Raw genomic sequence first — 16,391 nt, 5'->3', positions numbered from 1 at the left:
CCTGCTTTGGATCCCGTCTCCCTCTCTCTCTGGCCCTCGCTGGCTTGCACTCTCTCAAGAATAAGTAAAACATTTAAAAAGGTGTTTTTTTTTTTTAAATGCAGGTGCCACCCTACCCTGCTGAGAGCAAAGCTCCCAGCTGTTTTCTCAGAGAGGTGGACCCCCCAAATCTTCCCCTGCTCACTCCCCACCCCTCCCTGGAACCCACCTTACGGCCCAGTGCCATCTGCTGCCTCCTGGCAGTGACATGATGACTCTCGGAGGAACTTCTGCCAAGAGTTTGGGGGTAGTACCTGGGGGCTTCACAAATCTGGGCCATGCGCTGCTGCTGCTGCTGCTGCTGCTGCTGCTGCTGCTGCTGCTGCTGCTGCGGACTTCTCTGAAGACCCCGGCCATCTGAGCAGCCGAGCACCACAGGGAGCACGTCGGGAGGGACAGCCCGACCTCCCGGCCCGACAGGCAGGCAGCTTAAAGCCCACCTGAGGCCTCACCTGCTGCACTAACTCACCTTACTGTGGAAGGACCACGGACAGGTGGGGGTGACACTTTACAGCGGTTAAAGCCATAAGCTTTAGAGTCCCAGATACCTGGATCTGAACCCCTAAAATCTGCCTGCCAGGCTCCGGGCTGAGTTACTTACCTTCAGGGAGTCTCAAAGTCTTTGCCTGTAAAATGAGCCTGGCAAGAGCAGATTCAGCTCCCAGGGCAGCCCTGAGGATCATTGAAGATCATTAACTACACCTTCATCTAGCATTGTAGCCGGTAGTACTTGGCATAATGACTTTATCTGCTACAGGGGGATTCCTACTCTGGCTTTCAAGGTACGAAGAGCCACAGGGTGTCTGGCTCACATCCGGGACCTCAGTAACTGAATCCATTTCCTTCTGGTATTCACCTTCCTACGGCTTTCTGCCCCCTCCTCCCCACAACTCACCCACCTGGTCACCCTTTCATCAATATTTGTGCAGTAATTATAGCTCTGGCCCAAGGTCACACACAGATGGGTCTCAGAGTTTGCCCAAAAGGTCATCGCACTTGCCGGTTCCCATCACCCAACAGGCCCCGGATTGTAAAGTGTGTGTACACCCTCTTTCAGGATGGCCTCCTGATTCCCTTGGTAGATAACCTGAGAGACTGGCTCCAACCTAGGGGCAAAGGCCCACATCTGTATCCACAGTCTCTAAGCCCTGTACCCAACGCACGGTGAGCCCTGAAACGTGGGCTCAGAGGAGAGGCTGGCCTGCAGGCTGGGTCGAGCCCGGCCCGCACGGAGGTGTTCGCACCCCAGTCACCAGACAAGGCCCTTAATCCAAAGGCTCTGCCCGCCACTCTGGGTACAGAGAACTCAGAAGTTGTTTCTAATGGAGCTGCCAAACTGCTGACTCCCGCTCTCTTCGCACCTGGAGGTGAGAAAGCGTAAGGGCTGCAGAAAGACGAATTGGGGAGCAAGGGCTATTTCTGGAGGGTAACAGTGGGGGCCGTAGTGAGGGCACCGTGCATCACCAATACCCTGCGTGAAGGAAACGCTCCGGGCCCCCGTCAGCCCTCAGCCCTGTCTGTGAGCTTCCTCATCTGTAGGGATGAAGGTGCGAAGGAGCGGAACGTGCTCCCGGCGTGGCAGAGTGGTTCCGGGTCTCCCCCCAGCAGAAACTGCAAAGCGGCTTTACGGGGGTGGGGGGAAGGGCAGGGAATGGAAGAAAACCCAGAGCCTGAAACAAAATGGCTTCCGGGAATCCTGCCCAGGGTGCCTCAGGTTGGGCAATGCTTGCGTGAGAAGCACTGCTGCTGTCCAAAGGGCTGGGGAGAAAGGATACGGGGTGAAGGGAAGCCAGACTGATGGGGCGCTGTGTTTGCAATAACGGGGCACCCGTATGGGGATGCATTTGCCAAATCCCGTAGAACCAGAGGGAGCCCTGGTGTAAACCATGGCATCTGGTCAACCACAACGCATCGACGCCAGCAAGCAGTACCCGTACGTCCTGTCTAAAGATGTCGGGTGGCTGGTCGGTCAGGAGACCAGTGATAGACACCTGGTGTGTGGACCACGAGCATCAACTAAAGACTTTTCTTCCCGCCTCCCCCCCCCCCGCAAAAAAGGACCAGAGGTGCACGTCATCAGCGTATTTCAACCAGGTATTTTATTCTGGCAACTGCAAAATATACAAATTTCTGAAAAGCATCCCCTGTTTGAAAGCTGGCACAGCCTTATCCCAGGTCATTAATTCAGACAACTGTACAGAACACAGAGAAGTCACAAGTCACACGTGAAAGGCCCCCCCAAAACCAACCACCGAACAACTACATCCGACCTAAACAGCTTTCTATTTTCAGGCTCCCTCATACATATTAAATAAATAAATAGCACATCTGCTATCAAAATAATAAAAAAATAAATTTCAAGTATTACAAACAAAAAAGGTCGTCGGTGTGGCCATTTCTCTTCTCCCCACCAACGATGGGCTTTGCCCACGGTCTCCGGACAGAGTGAGGAGAAGGGTAAACCCACCCACAAACAGCCAAGTTAACAAAATTGGTCCCAGGTAGTTTTCAGGGGGTCTCGGGGGGTGAGAGGCAACAGTCAGGGTGGCAGGAGCCCCGTGAATGCGGGTCAAATACGCCGTCCATCTGGCGCCCCAAGTGGGATCGCGGCTTTCAGCTGGGCAGTGTTCCACACCCTCTGAGGTCTCTCTCCTCGGCCGCGGTCATGCTCGGTCACCCCCTCGAGGCATGCGCAGAACGCTCGCTTCCCTAGTGACCTCAGCAGCCGGAGGCGGGCGGTGCCCCCACACGCGGCCCCACGTGCATCGGTGGTTAAGGGTCAAAGCCAGCCAGGGCTCCGACAACCGCCGTGAAAAGGGGGCCGGAGAGCGGGACGTAAGGAAGCCATTCGCGAGAGCGGGGCTGCTAAAGGCCAACGTACAAGCACACGCTTGTGCCCGGGCACGCTCGCCGTCTGACGAGACTCAGAAGGCAGGGAAGGGAGGAGAGCCCTTCTTTGGTGACACAGAAACAGAGATGCACAGACATCCTCGGGCACGGTGCCCGGTTGGGGAAGGGTGGGGGCGGGGTGGGATTTGAATGTTTCGTTGTGAAACCCATGAACTTGACTGTAGGGCATCCACAGCATGTCCCAGTTTCCCACTGAACCCCAACCAGAGAACACGTGTGGTCCGGCGCCCTCTCTGGGTGTCCAAGCCCCCACAACGGCGCTCCTGGTACCGGTCTCATAAGACAAGAGGGGGCGAGACCGTCGGGCTCGAAAGCAGAGGGCGAGCAAGGGGAAGTGACCTCTGGCACCAGCTTTGAGAGATCCTTCAAAGGGTCATGTGGACAAATCCTGCCATGGAATCTCCAAATCGTTTCGTCTGAGACTCGAGCCACCGCCTCTTCCCAGGACGTGGAGAGCTCAGTGGACTGAGCTCAGTCCTGCTGGGAGACCACGGACAGCCTCTTGGAGGGCGTGGCCTCAAGCAAGGTCTCCGCGGGGCCACGGTCCCCACCTGGGAAGCACACGGAGGCGGTGGACATCCTGGAGGAAGGAGGTGACCCTTGATCGCCTCTGTGGCACCCCCCGGGTCAGCCTGGCCATGATCTGAGCGACTTGCTTTCAAGCTGGTTTCCTGGGGTCCCTCCGAGCTCCCCATCTCACGGGCACGCCTGACTCACCACGTTCTTTCCGAGCCCCAGCCCCCAAGGGCACAAACCCCAAACATCTGAGTTCTTCAAGAGGAGGTACAACTTTCAGGCCCCGCCTTCTGCCATTTAAAAAGTGCAAAAGCAAGCCACTCCCGTGGCCAGGGGGGTGGTGGGGGTGGGGGCGGCGGGGGTGCCGGAAGGCGGCCTTCGGACGGGCAGGAGGGCAGAGACAGCAGAGCTGCAGCAGGGGTGAAGCCCCGGGGCTGTTCCTGCAGAGATTTCCTTCTGCCCGCACCGCCACACTGTGCGTTAGTTAGCGTCCTCGGAGGCTGGAAGCTGTGTAGACGCCATATGGCGGCTGCTTGTGACAGGTGAGTCCTGCTCAGAGCCCTCACCCACCTCCTCCTCCGGGACCGGCCCCAGCCCAGCACGTGCCAGGGTCCTGCCCTCAAGAGGCAACGGAAGAGCCTTGTGACAGTCTTCAACATCCCTTCTTCTTCAGCAACTAGGCCCCCTTCGGTTTTAGGATTCCGGGGCCAGGGTCCTCTCCCCGTGCTTGGAACGTACCAGGTCAGGATCCCAGAAACTCAACAGAATGGCACAGCCTGGAGGCCAACATCCCTCCTCGGGGCCCTCTCTCACCTCTTCCACTGCTCACTTTCCTTTCCGAGCCTTGGGGTGGGGGGGTCAACGAGGCCGGGGGGGCGTGGGGTGGGGTCCACACTCGGTGAGGGCCTCCCGGGGGCATGGCGCTCTGTCGGGCAGGCCCCTCTTCTGCCTCACCCGCCCTGTTCCAGAAGACGTCCTGGGGATGGCTGGCCTTGGGCAGATGGAAAAGCACTACGTAGAAGCTGCAGGAACAGAGCTGGCAGGAGCCGAGGGTCTGCCTCAGTGGGTCCTGGAGTCGATGCCGGTCTGGGTGCTTTTCATGTTCTGTTTCCGGGAGAAGAGAGGGGCGGGGAAGCAGAACGGTCATTTCCCGTAGACTAGGCGTCTCTAGACTAAAAACATGCATGGGACACCTCCTGCCTCCCCCCCCCCCCCCCCCGCCCCCGCACGTGGCCCCAGGAGAAAGGAAGCAAGCCCAGGGCTGCCCAAGGCCGGGAGAGGCCAGGCATCTGCCTCTGGGAGGTGGGGAAGAGAGGAGGGTGGTCCTAGTGGGTCAGAGCTCTGGGGAGCACTGAGTGCCAGCACCTAGGGAAGCCTCCGGCCTCCGGCCCTTTGGAGCCTTGAGATGGCCCCGCCCACACCCAGGGTCCTGGACCCTCCTCTCAACAGGGTTCAAGTAGGTTCAAGTAGACCGTGCGCTCCAGTCCCCGGAGTCCGCATTCCGGGAACACGGGCTCGGCAGCAAGAACACAGGTGCCCGCGGCTGACTGGACGTCGCAGGGGCGGGCCCAGGCCGAGAAGGCAGGTGTCAGTCACTAAAGCCCCTAACAAAAGCAACCGTAGCCGCCAGTCCCACCCCTGAGAAGCGGGCCGGAAGCAAAAACCCCTTAAAAATTATTTTTGGGTCGCCCGGCTGGCTCAGGCGGTTACGCATCTGACTCCTGATTTTGGCTGAGGTCACGATATGGTTCCCGAGTTCGAGCCCCATGCCAGGCTCTGTGCCTGGGATTCTCTCTCTCCCTCTCTCTCTGCCCTTCCCCTGCTCACGAGCTCTCTCAACATTAAAAGTGTTTCCATCAGCTGGAGACAGACAACAGCTGGCTCTCTGCCCAACCTGAATCCGCCCGCCAAGAGAGGAGACGTCATTTCTGTAAGTGATCTTCCCCTCCCTGAGGGTCTCCACCAGACTGTCTTAAGGGACAGGGTGAGGGCAGCGTGGCTGCCGGGCACACAGATATGCAGGGCTCACGGCGGCCCGTCCCCTCCCGTGCAGAACCAAGGGCCCACGGTGAGGAAACGCCTAGAGGCTCGCAGAACCCGCGCTCAGACCTGAGGCTGCTCTCAGCCCGACTCCGCCCAGGCCACCCGACCCTCCAGTCACGAGCACATCAGTGTCTGTGCGTCGGGGTCTCCCGGGAGGACCCTGTGGCCTTGCACCCGGACCCCCACCGCTAGGGCAGGAGCCCAGGATGCCGCCAGGTCCCGCCGCACCTGCCGGCTCCAACCCGCCCCCAGACATATCACGCCCAAGGCCCCGAGCGCCCACGGATGACAGATGCAACAATGACACCGGGGACCACGTCACTTCACTCACGCATGGCGCCCTGGCTCAGGCCACATGGAGGGGAAGGAGGGAACGAGAAAGAGGGAGGAAGGGAGGATCTCGAGACAATGGTGCTGCTCTTGAAAGACACGAGTCGTCCGGCACGAGTGTATGAGTCACACACTGCACAATGGCCCGTCGCCGTCACACAGACCAAGATGCCCTGACAGGCTGAGATGCCATGATTCGGGGGGAGATGCAGAGGGGACGGAGAGGGGCATGCACCGAGCCATTTACCTTTCCAAGGTTAGTAGGGAGAAAACTTTGAGAAAATGTGACAAACAGTTCGTCTTTCAAGCATAGTAGGGGGGAGGGAAGAAACATGTTGGAAAAGAAAAACAAAACAAAACATCTTTAGTGCTATCTTCTTTTCAGTGTGCATCTGAAACTTAACAATCAAGGACGGCCGGGGGCTGCTGGCCTGGAGCACTGGTGCGGCCCCCAGGGGAGCTGCCGGGCGCTGCACTGAACTGGGCTGTCGTGACCATGTGTGACCATGATCATGTTACCAGCCCAGGACCTTTAAGACCCCGAGGGCGCCCCGCACTCCCTAGGCTGTTGGTGCTCCTGCCACTCCGGAGAAGAAACCTACGGGCCTCTGTGGAAGGGACGGGATGGGGGACGTCAAAATGCAGAGCGAGTAGCACAAGCCCGGGGGCCTCGGGCACCCACCAGGGCGCAGGGCACTGTCTCCCCCACGGTGACGGCTACTGTCTGCTGCGCACTGACCTCGCGCCGGGCACTCTGCTAAGCCGGCCTATGTTCTCTGCGTCAAATCACCTCTCAGTGCCACCGTCTCTACCTGACGGACCAGGAAGCAGAGATGGCGTCACCCCGCCCAGAATGCTACAGAGGGAGGGTGGTAAAACCAAGGGCCCGGCCCGGCTCAGTTCGGCCTCAGCAGTGGAGTGTGGTGTCTGCAATCCCAGACGTGGGCTCGCGCTCCCAGGCCGGGCTGGGCGCGGGGACCCCAGAGCGGAATGCAGGCGTGGCGGGTCCAGAGGAGACGCTTCTGCTGAACCGGAAGGATTCTAGCCAGAGGCACTATGAGCCATGGAGCCGGGCAAGTTCAACCTGAGAAGGTGGGGGTGTGCCTGAGGGGACCCTCCCAGCAGGAAGAGTTCTTTCCTGGCAACATCAAGCTCAAAAAGAACAGGAGATGCACAGAGGCAAAATGGAAGTCTCCAGATCCAAAGGCCTGTTTTCACACAAGGGGAACTCGTGACCCAGACGCACTCAGTGTGCCACCCCTGGCTTCAAGGAGGTGCCGACACGGGGCTGTTCGTCTCTAAGACGGAGTCTGACGGACAGTAACACACCCGAGCCGTGGAGAGCAGCTGCGTGGGGAGGCTGCGAGAGCCAGGAAGGAAATCCAACAGCTCCACCCGGTGCCCCGCAGGCTGCCAAGGTCGGCTGCCCGGGACAGGGATGGGGGAACAGTCCCTTGACCTTTCCCAGAAACCAGCAGAGAGAAAGCCGTCAGCCCGTTTGAGTCCTGGTTCTGCGAGTCACTGGCCGGACGGCCGGGGGCAGGCCCCCCCCTTGGTCTTCGGGTAAAGAGGGACAGAGCTGCCCTGCAGACCTCCTGGGCTTATTTTAAGGCCTGAAGACACAGAACATGCGTGAGCAAGCACTTTCTCAGTGAGCTGCAAAGCATCCCAAAATATGCCTCACCTCAGGCGGTGCCCCGTAATCAGAGCGCGATGCTCCACTACTATTTTCCAAGAACAAGTCACACTTCGAAGCCGACGGCCTGAACTCCTGAAGCCAGTTCAGTTTTTGCAACAAGTAGTCAAAGGAACTGAATCGGCAGAAGGGAGGGCGGGAGGTGTGACTTGAGGGGCTGGGGGAGAGGACGTTTCATGACGGCTGTTAGTGGCCCCCCAAGGCGGAAGGCCTGGGCCCCCTCTGGGGTGGGGCCCTTCTGCGGAGACGCTGAATTACCCAGCAGTCACTTAACCAGAAACTCCCTGCAGAGCGCGCTCCGGCTGAAGGAGAGGGGAGGCCAAGGGTCTGACTGGAACGCTGCACCTGATCCTGAACGTGACCACTAAGGCTAAGCTTGTGCTGCTCCAGGACAACCCGAGCAGAACACCGCTCTCCCAGGGTGTCGGGGTCCTGGAGCCTCTGCTGGGACAGAAGGGGGGGTCAGGGCCGCGACCCCCACACCCCCCACAAGGAGTCCGTCCTCTATCTGTTTTGCAGACATTTCCTTCTCACATGCAAGTCCCTCCAAGGGGGCGCACAGGACTTAAAAGACGAGGCATCGAGCAGAAGACCCGGCCTGGCACCAAAACCTGACTCTGAAGGAAAAAGCCACGGACCACCGCCGGGCACTGGTGGCTGGGACCCCCGAGGGGCGCGCAAGAAGCCAGCCGTACGCAGCAGGTGCCGGCGGCCGCACGCGCCCAGGACGGCCAGGCCACAGGGCCTGCCTCCTTTCCTACCGACTCGTGAGCCCGCCCCCCCCCGGCCCCGTCGTTCTCTATCAGATATGACACAACTGTCCTCATCCGCAGCATTTTCAGACAGAAGGCCAAACCGGCAAGCAAGAAGGGGGCGCGTCGCAAAACGATTCAGAGAAAAATACTTACAAACAGGCTTTCCCTAGCAAAGGCTGCAGGAGAAAAAGCGGAGAGAGAGGTCAGTAGAGGGACAGGAACAGGCCCCGGGTCGTTCGAAACCACGGCGTCCTCCGTGGGGACGGAGCCCCGTCCGGCCCCCCAGCCTGGCCCACCCCGCGGCAACCTCCGAGGACGGTGCCGCCCAAGTCGGGGGAGCCCGGCCACGCGCCCTCCGCGCCCGTCCCGTCAGCCCTGCGTACCCCCCGGCCCGGCCCGGTGCCCCTGCGTGTCCGTGACGGCAGCCGCTGAACTTCCGACTGTGACCCCCGCCCCCAGTCTCCACCACAACTGGACGTCACAGGCAGATGGCTTCAGTTCTCAGTCTGCACAGAAACACGCGATGAAACCCTACGCGAGGGCCAGGGGCGGCCACGGGCCTGTGGGCCACTCAGCACAACTACCTGGCCGGACCCGCTTGTTGCAGGAGGTGCTACTCCCCCATTCCACAGATGGGGAAACTGAGGCCTGAAGAGGGTGGGTGGCCCCCCTGAGGCTGCACGGCCCTCTCCCCCACATCGCAGTTCCAGATACCACACGAGTCAAATGAGCTTGCGGAGAAACGCAGAAGACTCCGCGGGCCTCGGCACTGAGCTCCTAAGTCCGATTCACAATTCAGCCCCCAAGTTATCTGGGAAGAGCCCAGACGTGGTGGGTGGAGGCGGAGGTGGGAGGAGGCCTCACGGTGGCCTAGGAGTTTCTGCGTCTCCCATGTTGGCAAAGATTCTTGGCTGTCACTGAGGAAAAGGCTACTCTTCTGAAAATAAATCTTAATGCCTGGCAGCCAAGAGCTTTCAGCTTTTAATCCTCACAGCAAATGACACAAGTAAACTCTAGGTAGGTTTTCGCTTGCCGGTGTTTTTACTACCTGCTGAGGAAGCTACGTGATGGAAGAAAGTGGCTATTCCCAGGCCATGCTGGGAGTCTGACTGTCCAGGCTCTAACCCGGCTCTGGAGGGGGACACACTGGGGCCCGGATGCAAGGGAGCACAGAAGGAAGGTCCTCAGCTATCAGCCTGGGACAGAAAAGACGTCCTCAGGCCATACATGGCCAACAGCCCAGAGCTGAATGGAAACTTCTAGAGCTTTGTTTTCCATCTTGTTTGAGAAACAAAAATAAGTATTCAGAAATGTGAGTGGGACACAGATACTCGGCCATTTCTTCTGCTCTTCAGGAAAGAGGTGGGCGCGCTCAGGTCGACAAGGAAGACCCCAGGGTGGGGGGCGACCCCACCCTCCCCCGCCCCCGCCCACCGCCAGCACATGCTGCCCGAGGCCGCTCTCCTCCCAGCCCAGACTGACTGTGAGGAGGGAAGGGGGTGAACGCACTTGTCCAGGCAGCTGCGTGGGCACCTCCGGGGACAGGCAGTTGGGCAGAGCAGCGGAGGTAGAAGCCACATGCTCCTCAAAGCTGTTGATGCGAGCCTTTTTGGTGGGCTCGGGGCTGGCTAGTGGGGTGACACTATTGCGTCTCATGAGCGGGTTAGGTCCCTTCTTTGCATCCTAAGCGAGACAAAGACAAAAGAGAGAAGGCGACAGTTACAAGGAGTGGGGAGGTAAATAAGCCAAAACAAAACAAAACAAAACAAAAACAAAAACCAACCAAACAAAAAAAATCCCAAACCAAACCGAACTCTGCTTCTGGATTTTACAGATACAAGACCGATCATGGTGACTGGCCCCGGGGACCGGCTCCAATTCCGCAAAAACAAGGAACGACCTCTTGAGCCCCTTTCCCGAACGTTCCAAGAAACCCACTCTGACAAGCGCAACGTTCACAAAGCAAGGGGAGCACACAAGACCAGCTCTAGAGACGGACATTCAAAGACGGCAGATGACGAGGCCGGAGAAAAAGTCTGGCCGCCAGACTCCAAGAGAGCCGAGGCCAGGGGAGGGAGGCCTGGGTGGGGGGCTCAGGTGCCCACTGCGGGCACAGAGGAGCAGGGGCCGGTGCCGGGCTCCCCGCGCTAACTGTGAGCCAGGAGGGTCTACAGCAGCCGAGGAACGGCTCCTGCTCGCCACCACTCTCCCCTCCCGCTTAGGACGGAGCAGTGCCGGCTTCAACCCCTGCCAGGAGCCTAACGGTGCAGAAACCTGAGGTGCGCAGCCCGGGCAGGCCAGGCCGGACGTGAGCCTTCCCGCCACGTGCCAGCACAATGGAGCGAGGGCTGTCCCCGGTCCTGCCTGGGTGGAGGTCTGCCTCCCTCAAGACGCTGCCCCAGTTTTGCACAGGGAGGTGTGTGCAGGGCCCCTCGGAGCCCAGTTCGGGCTCAGCCCTGCTGGCGGAGTCGGGCCGGGAGGAAATGCGGCTCCCCGTGCCCCGCGTTCACGCGCGGGGGCTGTCACAGGCCGAGGCTGCCCACCTGCGGCCCCCACCCCGCCCCGGCCACACGAGCTGGTGGAAGCTGGGATTTTAAGGCCAAAACCTTCCGGCCCGGCTCCCTGGGAAACAGAGAGGTGTCCTGCTCAGACGGGAACATGGCCAAGCGTCGTTGTCTAACACTCGGTGGAAAGTAAACCCAACGGTCCTTCCCAGCCACGTGCGGGGCAGCCATCGTCCCCACCGGGCCGCCCCGCAGAGGTGAGGGGCCTGCCTGGGAAACGAGATGCAAGCAGGCCCGGGGGTTCCTGCAGAAACCCCCACCCCCCGTGCCCAACCTCCTTGCCACGATTTCCGACTTCTTGCTAATTGTGTGCCTGAGCCTGCAACGGACACCCGAGTGGATTTGCTAATCTCGTCCGAACCAGTAACTCTAGAACTCGGGGCGTCTCCACTGCCCCGGAGGGAAAGACGACGGTAACTGAGCCAAGGCTACGCGTGAGGAGCAGGAGGGACCTTCCTCTTTAACACTCACAGCATGGGTTAAGTCGAAACAGGCGGGCGTGGGGGGAGCATGCAAAGGAAGAGAGAGAAGATGCCACGAAGCCACATATAAAGACAAGGCACAGGGGTTGCTGAAGAAAAGCAGGGGAGAAAGTCACCACGGCCGGCCAACTTCAAACAAACTACGCCAGAGACCCCGCTGAAAGACACAGGTCCAGTCACAGGCACCGCAACGTGGGGATCTCCCGAGCGCTCGCACCCCTGGGCCTGTCACTCGACAGAGACCCTCTGGGGGCGGAGCCAGGATGGGGGTGCGGGGAGCCATCGACAGGGGCTTACACTCACCTCTGACCTCTCGCGGTGTGTGCTCACGGACTCCACGTTCAGGTAGATGGACTCCACACGGCAGCCTGGACGGAGTGGGGACAGAGGTTGGCCTCTGGTTAGAGGGGACAGGCCGCTGACTGCCCCAGAGCCACCAGGAGCCAGCATCCCAGGGGACACCTGGGCTGGGGCCGAGTCCCCATACTCACCGTAAGCGACGGGGGTCAGTTTCAGGACGGTGTGAAGGGGGCATTTCAGGTACGGCATCTCCTCTGAAAGGAAGAGAAAAGGCCTCACAATCAGCTAGGAGCCTTGAGGACAGACACACGCAAGTCCCCAAGGAGAGCTGCTGCGTGTCATCGGTGCCCTTGGAGTCCAGGCCAAGCAGGAGACTGGGGTGTCTCCTCCTCCCCCTACACACAGCCCCCTGCTCAAGGCGGGCGGCCTAGGAAAAACAGCTAGCCAAAGGAACAGAATCAAAACAAACCCCAAGCCCGCCCGTGCATCATGCATTAGAGTTAAAAAAAAATATATCAGGGGACCTGGGTGACTCAGTCGGCTAAGCGTCCGACTACTGGTTTCCACTCAGGTCGTGATCTCGCAGTTCACGCGTTCGAGCCTCACGTCGGGCTCTGTGCTGACAGCTCAGAGCCTCCTTAGGATTCTCTCCCTCCCTATCTCTCTCTCAAAATAAACAGATAAACTTAAAAAAAATCATTCCCCGAACACGTTAGGTGTGTCAGGATTCAAGTGAACCTTGGGTAGACACAGGTTTACATCTTAGAGTCTCATTAAGAGTTTTCTGGGCCCTTTATTCTGTAGACGTGGGCTGCCCCCGACCCCCAGGCCCTGAGGCCACAGCAGCGGAGGCCTGCAAGGGGCTGTGTGACAAAGCCCTGAAGCCCACAGAGCCCACGCTGTCTCTGAAGACGCCGCCAGGAGGCGCCAGGCCGGAGGCAGCGCAGGGGAGAGCCAGGGTCCTGTGCGGAAGGCACCAGACTGCGGAAACCGCCAATCCAAAGGCTAGCTTCTGCTGCCCTCCCGGGAACACCCCCCAGTGCCCCCAGCACCCAAAGGAGGCTTCGGGGGTCGGCGGCACCTGCGCTCTTATCCAGGAAGTAGGCGAGGAGGCAACGCAGGACGGCCTGGTGGCAGATGACCAGCACGTTCTCCTGCCGCTCCAGCTCCATGATCACGGGCTCCAGGCGCTGCACCAGGTCCTGGTACGACTGCAAGACAGAGGGACAGGGACGGGTCGGTGCCCTGGCGCAGAGGCGCACGCGGGGCGGGGGCGGGGCTCTGCCGCCTCGGCCACGCCCCTTTCCCCATTAGAAACCAGAGGGCAGGCAAGCAATCAATAATCAATCAACAGCCATCACAGGCGCTGGGGACTGGCTTCCTAGCAAAGGGAGACCGTCCCTGTGTTGGTGAGGATGTGACATAATCCTCTGGCAGGACGCACACACCCTGTCCCCCCTTTAACGGCTGCCTCCTAATTCTCCACGCGGGCGAGTGAGGGACTGATGTCCAGACACAGCTGACAACATGAGGGACCCTGAAAACGTCACGCTGGGTGAGAGAAGTCACCCACAGTGGGACCGCGTGTTGTCTGACCCCGTTTCTGTCAAATGTGCACAGTGGGCAACTCCACAGAGACCGAAGTAGACCCCTGGTTGCCAGGGCTTGGGGGAGGGGGGACGGGCTGGGGTTTCTTTTTGGAGTGATGGAATGTTCTAGAATTACTGGTAATGCACAGTACTGCGAATACACCTAAAAACCACTGAATAATATACTTCAGTGAATTTTATATTATGTGTGAATTTTCTCCCAGTTAAAAAAAAAAATGGAAAGAAAATGGGTGGGCATGTGGCTTTTCAGGCCACCAAGGCTCCTATCCACGCCCGTCCCTCTGTGGTCTCCCTTGTTGTCTCATGAATCAGGTTCCAGGAATGAAGGCCACAGAGGAGGAGAGAGCCCTGAGCAGGAGGGGACGGGGACATGACAGACGCCGAGACGGCGACGGCCCGCAGGCAACAAGGACCCGCCAGGTGTCACCAGGCTGCCTGCAGCCGACCCCAGAGCCCCGCCCGGAGGCGGCATCAGCCAGAGGGCGAGGTTACACGCGGCATCGACCTGAGATGACCCACTGCCATCGCGCCTGCAGCCCAGGGGGAAGCGGCGTGCAGAGTGAGTGGTCACCCCTGACCGCTGTCTCCCGAGTCACCATGTGCTCGTCTGAGAGACGCACGTCTCACCGCTGCTCACGGGAAAATACAACTTCGCTTCTCCTGGAGCTGTTTACACGGTTCAGTTTAGGAAAACCGGATTCGGTAGTGAGAGTGCCGGGAACAGGCAGCGGAAGGCGTCAGGAGGGAGGCGGGGTGCAGGAGACCTTCCCCCGCGGCCCCTGCCCCCGCGGTCTGGCCCGTCACAGGCTCGCGCGCAGCACACGCGGTGGCTCCGAGCGGGCGGGGGGCGCACACGTACCTCCCCGGTGGGGTAGCGGTAGTAGTACTTGTCTTGCTCCCGCAGAGCGTACTCCTCGGGGTACGTGTCCTTGATCTCCTCGTATGTCATCTCCTCACAGACCCCCTGGTGGGACACCCAGGGGTCACCTCGAGCCGCTCACCCCAGCACGCGCGGGTCTGCGAGGCCTCTCGTTTCGCGGGGAGAGACCTCGGTGCCCTCCCGCTCCCCGGCCCCACGGCCAAGGCCAGGCCCGGGCACTCACGGCATCGATCTCGTTGAGCGCCTTCCACTGCTCGTAGGGCAGACGCAGGGCTTCCGCCGTCTGGATGGTGCTCTTCAGCTGGCTGGTCCACACCCTGAGGTCCTTCAAGTTCTGCTCCTCCACAAACTTGCTCAGGGCGTTGGCAAACTGCGAGGGACGAGGGGACACGGCCTGACTCGGGCTGCTGCCCCTCCTGGGGAAGCAGCGGCGGACCAGTCCCGCTCCGCGTCAGGGATGTGACTCTGCTGTCAAGGAGCAGCCCCTGCAGGCACAGCCTCCTCACAGAGACCCTCCCCTCACACGCCTCGCCCCTCGGCAGCCCACCATGCCCCCGGCTCCCCCTACCTTCCGGGCCCTGCTGGACAGACCCGAGTCCCCCCCGCCATGCCCCCGGCTCCCCCTACCTTCCGGCCCCTGCTAGACAGACCCGAGTCCCCTCCGATCTTCCCCTGGAGGTTGTGCTCGCTCTCGCCGTGCCGACACAGGTAGATGGTGCGGGGCTGCACGTGGATGTTCATCAGGTAGTACACGATGCGGCTCTGAATGTGGTCCTGAACCCTGTTCACCAAGAACCTCCGGCCCACGTCGATCACCTTGATCAGGGACAGGTCCCTGCGAGGGAAGGCGACCAGCGGATCAGAAGCCTGATGACAGCACAGCCCAGCCCAGCCCAGCCAGCCCGGGTGTAGACCCCTGTGGCCGGGGGCCGATCGCAGAGGCTCGGCGCCCACAGACCCATGGCGTGAGGGTGCAGACGGAATCTGTTGTCTCAGAGACAGGACACGTGGGCAGTGCCCGCAGCGGCGTGCGGTCGGAAGAGGGGAGAGGAAGGCGGGAGACCAGAGCAGAAAGAAGGGACGCCTCAAGGGGACAGGGACAAGGCGGGGCTCACACGTGCTTCTACACAGTTAGCGCCTGAAACAGTCATGTGGAATATACATCCAGGGAGTTTTTTTTTTTTTTATTTATTTCTAGGAGAGAGAGAGAGAGAGACAGCGTGAGCAGGGGAGGGTCAGAGAGAGAGGGAGACACAGACTCTGAAGCAGGTTCCAGGCTCCGAGCTGGCAGTCAGCACAGAGCCCGACGCGGGGCTCGAACCCACGAACCGCGAGATCATGACCTGAGCGAAAGTCGGACGCTTAACCGACTAAGCCACCCAGGCGCCCCAATCCAGGGAGTTTTTAAAAGTTGTTTTAGAAGACAGTTTATAAAAGGATCCAGGAGCAGGTGCTGTGTGTGGATGGCATGAAAACACTGGGAAAAAAAAAAAAAAAACCCTACCAAAGTAGGAGACTCAGAAACAGTCGCCTCTTAGTTATTACCTGTCACATTTATCGGGATCGAGGGGCTGATAGCTGGCTTCGTAGCAACTGATTCTCTTCATGAAGTCGTCCATGGCTTCTGCTGAGTTGCAATCTTTGTAATCCGGGCTGGAGATTTTAACTTCCTGTAACACCACAGAGAGGCAGCTGATGAATCACGCTGGAGGCTTTCTGCTTAGGTGAAGCGGGTTTGGGGCTCGCGGACAGGGGAAGTACAGGCCAGCTCAGAGTGACGACGATCCCACCCGGCGTTTAAGAGAAAGAAAGAAATACACCGGGGCGTGAGTCATAACCCGGCGAGGACACGGAGAGGGCGCCCTGCGGACGGAGGATGGCTCCCTGCCAGGGCGGACGCAGGAAAGCCACAGGCGCCTACTGAACGCATCGGAATGGGGCCATGAATTGGGATCAACCCAGTAGCCAGGTCATCACCAGGCCGCCAACCCTCAATTCGAGTTCTGGGCCCGTGTCTGCAACGTCCCCCACACCAAGGTGGGCTGTCAGTTAGCAAAGGCACGCTCCCCAGTTGCTGGTGATGCCCTGTCCCAAGGGTTCGCCCTGGTGACACCCACGGATGGGGCACCACATGCCTGTAATGGCTCCCCAACTAGTGCTTCTCCACCGGGACCACAGGCCTGGTCCTTCTGGAGGCTTCCTCTCATGGGAAGAGCAGGGAGAGGAAACGACCCTCAGGCTCGCCGTCCCCTATAGGCGAACAGGA

The 16,391-nt window shown here is 59.9% G+C and overlaps 1 protein-coding gene across 3 annotated transcripts in view; it reads right to left on the bottom strand.

The window, feature by feature from the left end:
- Window positions 1-2,115: 2,115 nt before the first annotated feature.
- PFKFB3 (6-phosphofructo-2-kinase/fructose-2,6-biphosphatase 3) overlaps window positions 2,116-16,391 on the bottom strand; it is a 71,127-nt gene continuing 56,851 nt past the window's right edge. For all 3 annotated transcript variants that reach the window (XM_039240364.1, XM_039240362.1, XM_039240363.1), the window contains 9 exons: window positions 15,671-15,795; window positions 14,753-14,960; window positions 14,349-14,495; window positions 14,105-14,209; window positions 12,717-12,846; window positions 11,827-11,889; window positions 11,639-11,703; window positions 9,799-9,972; window positions 2,116-4,569 (listed from right to left, as the gene is read on the bottom strand). In XM_039240364.1, the coding sequence (XP_039096295.1) occupies window positions 4,525-4,569; window positions 9,799-9,972; window positions 11,639-11,703; window positions 11,827-11,889; window positions 12,717-12,846; window positions 14,105-14,209; window positions 14,349-14,495; window positions 14,753-14,960; window positions 15,671-15,795 (1,062 nt within the window). In that variant the 3' untranslated portion in view covers window positions 2,116-4,524. The remainder of the gene's footprint in view (window positions 4,570-9,798; window positions 9,973-11,638; window positions 11,704-11,826; window positions 11,890-12,716; window positions 12,847-14,104; window positions 14,210-14,348; window positions 14,496-14,752; window positions 14,961-15,670; window positions 15,796-16,391) is intronic.

Source organism: Hyaena hyaena, unplaced genomic scaffold, assembly GCF_003009895.1.
Source record: "Hyaena hyaena isolate Hyena2069 unplaced genomic scaffold, ASM300989v1 scaffold_174, whole genome shotgun sequence".
NCBI lineage: Eukaryota > Metazoa > Chordata > Mammalia > Carnivora > Hyaenidae > Hyaena > Hyaena hyaena.
Note: the sequence above shows the minus strand (reverse complement) of the source record. Positions and strands in the feature narration are given on the sequence as shown.